The sequence below is a fragment of the Plasmodium reichenowi genome, chromosome 7 (assembly GCF_001601855.1).
Source record: "Plasmodium reichenowi strain SY57 chromosome 7, whole genome shotgun sequence".
In the NCBI taxonomy this organism is placed as follows: domain Eukaryota; phylum Apicomplexa; class Aconoidasida; order Haemosporida; family Plasmodiidae; genus Plasmodium; species Plasmodium reichenowi.
The window spans coordinates 60764-65131 of NC_033652.1; the positions used below are offsets into that span (position 1 = coordinate 60764).

Consider the following 4368-nt stretch of genomic DNA (forward strand, 5'->3'; position numbering starts at 1 on the left):
GTAATATATATTATATATATATAATAATATTATATATGTTTTTAATTTTTTTCCTTATTAGAAAATATAAATTACCGTTTTGTATATTTAATAAATATTATATATTTATAATATACTATTTTTTTTTTTTTTTTTTTTTTTTTTTATTGTGATTTTAATAAAAAATATGTCATAACAATATAAAAAACATACGAATAAAATAATTATTGTATAAAATTAAATTTTAATATAATTCTTCAACCTAATATTATATTAATACATATATTTAAAGTAAAAAAAAAAAAAAAAAATACTAAAATGTTATATATAATATATATAATATATTCCTTATATATGTGTTTAAGATCATAAGGGGGTTCTCGCATTATAGGTACTTATACTATATTCTTAAAAAAAAGGGGTGTCATTATTAAAATGTTTAAATAATTTTATGCTTTATAACTAAAACATTATAGGTTCATTTTAACAATACAAAAAAGAAAATGTAAAATCATCCTATAGGAAGATGTTTTAGAAGTTCAATTTTTTTTTTCTTTTTTTTTCGAAATAATATTTATGTAAGATGGAGAAAAAAAAAAAAAAAAAAAAAAAAAATTAACATATATATATATATATATATATATATATATATATATATATAATATCCATTTTTGTATGGTACTCTTTAAATGTTTTCATTTAAAAATTTTTTCCTTTCTAAAAAATTATAATACAAGTGTGCAAATAGGCCTAACGTGTCTTTCATATAAAGGAATAAGGGTCATACATAAATCCATACGTACCTATATATAATATATATATATATATATATATATATATTTATTTATTTATTTATTTAATATGATGTGCTCTTTTTTTTCTTCCTTTTTTTCTTTTTTTTTTTCTTCTCTCTTGATATATAAAGCTCAGAAAATTTTAATAGCATAATTTTATACAAACATATTTTTATAAAACCATAAAAAGTATAACATGTATATGTTTAAGTCTTTTAAATATATAGCTACGAAAAGGAAAAAATACTTATAAATATATACATAAATATATATACATAAATATATATATATATATATATTTATGTGGTCACTTCTTTTCCCTTCATATGTTAACAATTTAGACTCGTAAAGTCCTCTGTTCTTATATAAAATTTCTGTGAACTTATTTAAAAAAAAAAAAAAATGGCCATAAAAAAAAAAAAGAAAGAGACAAAATCCAAAGATAATAATAATAATGATAATCTTAGAAATGAAAAAAAATCAACAAACTTAGAAAATGGAAAGTATGATAAAAAGAAAGTAGAAATATACGAACATGGGGTAGGTGGTATCACACAAAATAAGAATGATAATCATAAAGAGAATCCTTATGATGATCATATTTATCATGATAAATCAGAACACATAAATGTTAAATATTTAAATGAAAAAGATTATGAAATTGAAAAAGTGTCTAAAAGAATTTATGAAGAAAATAGTAAAATAAAAAAAATCTCTTTACATCATAAAATATTAAAAGAAGAACTTGAAACAAAACAATTAATTGAACAAAACGACAAAAAGAAAAAAAATTCATTAGATTATTATAAGAAAGTCATAATTAAACTAAAAAATAATATTAATAATATGGAAGAATATACAAACAATATAACAAATGATATTAATATACTAAAAGCACATATAGATGATGAAAGAAACGAAAGAATTATATATAATAATAATATGAAAATATTAATAAACGAATATAATTCTTTAAAAAAAAATATACAAGATTTAAACATGCAAGAAAAAGAACAACATAAATTTAATGCAAAATTAAAAGAAGAACTAAAGGAATTGTATAAAGAGAAAGAAAATATGGAGAAAAAACACAGAGAAGATTTTAAAAAGTTACAACAAAAAATTAAAGAACAAAAAATATTATCTTACGAAAATAAAATAAATGATCTTACAAAAGAAAAAGATAAAAATAAAATGGAAAATCAGGAAGTAAATAAATATGAAGACAAACATAATAATAATATATGTAATGATAACAATATATGTAATGATAATAATATACATAATGATAAAAATATACATAATGATAACAATATTATTCTTAGTAATAATAAAATAACCGAAAAAGACAATATGATCAATATATTAAACTATTATGAAGATGAAAAGAAGAAACAACTACAAAACAAAATTGTAATGTTAAAAAAATTGTGTCTTCGAATATTATTCATAAATGAATACCAAATATATAATATTAAAAAACTTCAAGAAAATATAAATAATATGAATAATGCTATAAACTCTATAAATTTAATAAGTTATAACAAAGGAGATTTTGATCATATTATTATTAATTTAAATGCTTCTAAAGAAAAAAATTATAGTCTTATATCTAGAATAAATTTATTAAATTATGAAACCAATGTTTTAAAACAATTAATTAAAAAAATGAAAGAAAAATTCAAACATCTAAATTTACAAAATGATGAAATCATTAATCTTAAATATGATATCTCAAATAATATGAATGAAAAAATGAAACATATAAAAACATCTTTACTCACAAATCAAGAAACATGTAATCTTAAAAAAAAATGTTTCCATGATTGTCTTCTATATTTAAAACAATTATATACATTTATTAAAAAATACGAAAATAATAATGATAAATTAAATATCAAAAGTCAAATCATAAATAAAGATAAAAACTTACATTTTAATTATATACATAAATATAATGAAGATATATTAGTAGACGAAAATTATATTAATGACTTTTTAATTTTTATAGAAAAATATATTTATTCCCTTAATTTCTACTTACCAACACAAAACTTTAATTATAAAAAGTATTTATTACATAACCGAAGTATACATAATATAACCTTGGATACTCACGCATCCTCAAAAGAATACCTCCATAAGGAGGATAGTTCTGAATTTAACCAACATGGTCATAATTTATTACGAGATTCTTTAAATTTAAATGAACAAGAGGGAAACAACGACCACCTTCAACATGCACAGCATACCTATGAGGAAGACCCAAAAGATGAAAGTGGTGATATGGTAAATATAAAAGATGAAAGTGGTGACATGGTAAATATAAAAGATGAAAGCGGTGACATGGTAAATATAAAAGATGAAAGTGGTGACATGGTAAATATAAAAGATACAAGTGGTGACATGGAAAATATAAAAGATACAAGTGGTGGCATGGTAAATATAAAAGATGCAAGTGATCATATGGTAAATATAGAAGATATAAGTGGTGATATGGAAAATATAAAAGATACAAGTGGTGATATGGAAAATATAAAAGATACAAGTGGTGATATGGAAAATATGAAGGATCTAAATGATGACATCAAAAATGTGAAGGATCCAAACGATGACATAAAAAATGTAAAGGAACCAAACGATGACATCAAAAATGTGAAGGATCCAAACGATGACATAAAAAATGTAAAGGAACCAAATGATGACATCAAAAATGTGAAGGAACCAAATGATGACATCCAAATTTTGAAGGATCCAAACGATGATATATCCACTATAAACAACCTGACCACCCATCTTTCTAACGAAAACAATTTGATGACTGATCTTCCTAAAGTAGACCATAAGATAAAAGATGAAATTCAAAGTGAACATATATTGGAGAATACAAATATAAGTGATGATAATATAAATAAAGAAAATTCATTAAAAATACCTTTAAATTATGATCATACACAAGAAAACATTTTAAAGAATAAAAATAATATGGAAGATCAAAATAATTTGCTTGAACAAAATATTATGAGAGATCAATTACAGAACCATAAAGAATGTGAAGAATTTAAACCACATGATAACAAAGAAAAAAATAATATAATAAATGATGATACAAAAAATATAATAAATGATGATACAAAAAATATAATAAGTGATGATACAAAAAATATAATAAGTGATGATACAAAAAATATAATAAGTGATGATACAAAAAATATAATAAGTGGTGATACAAAAAATATAATAAATGATGATAACAATAAACCTTATAACGAGGATCATAATATTGTTACCATTAACGATGAAAAAGCAAATTATATATTAAACCATTTTAATTCTCGTAATATCGAATATGATAAATTAAAAGAAGAAATACCTAATGAACTTTTAAATATTAAATATGACTCTTCCAAAAAAAGTACAATAAGTACAAATTAATGTTGTTCATAAATATATTATTTTTAAATGTACAACACATATATATATATATATATATATATATATTTATTTATTTATTTATTTATATATTTTTTCACACTTTTTTTTTTTTTTTTTTTTTTTTTTTTTTTTTTTTTTTTTTTTTTTTTTTTTTTTTTTT

At 19.7% G+C, this 4368-nt stretch overlaps 1 protein-coding gene across 1 annotated transcript; it reads left to right on the top strand.

The window, feature by feature from the left end:
- Nucleotides 1-1175: 1175 nt before the first annotated feature.
- On the top strand, nucleotides 1176-4208 carry PRSY57_0702000 (hypothetical protein; the record flags this gene model as incomplete). Its single annotated transcript, XM_012906685.2, has 1 exon — nucleotides 1176-4208. One exon carries the CDS (start codon nucleotides 1176-1178, stop codon nucleotides 4206-4208), a length of 3033 nt encoding a protein of 1010 aa, XP_012762139.2.
- Nucleotides 4209-4368: the final 160 nt, after the last annotated feature.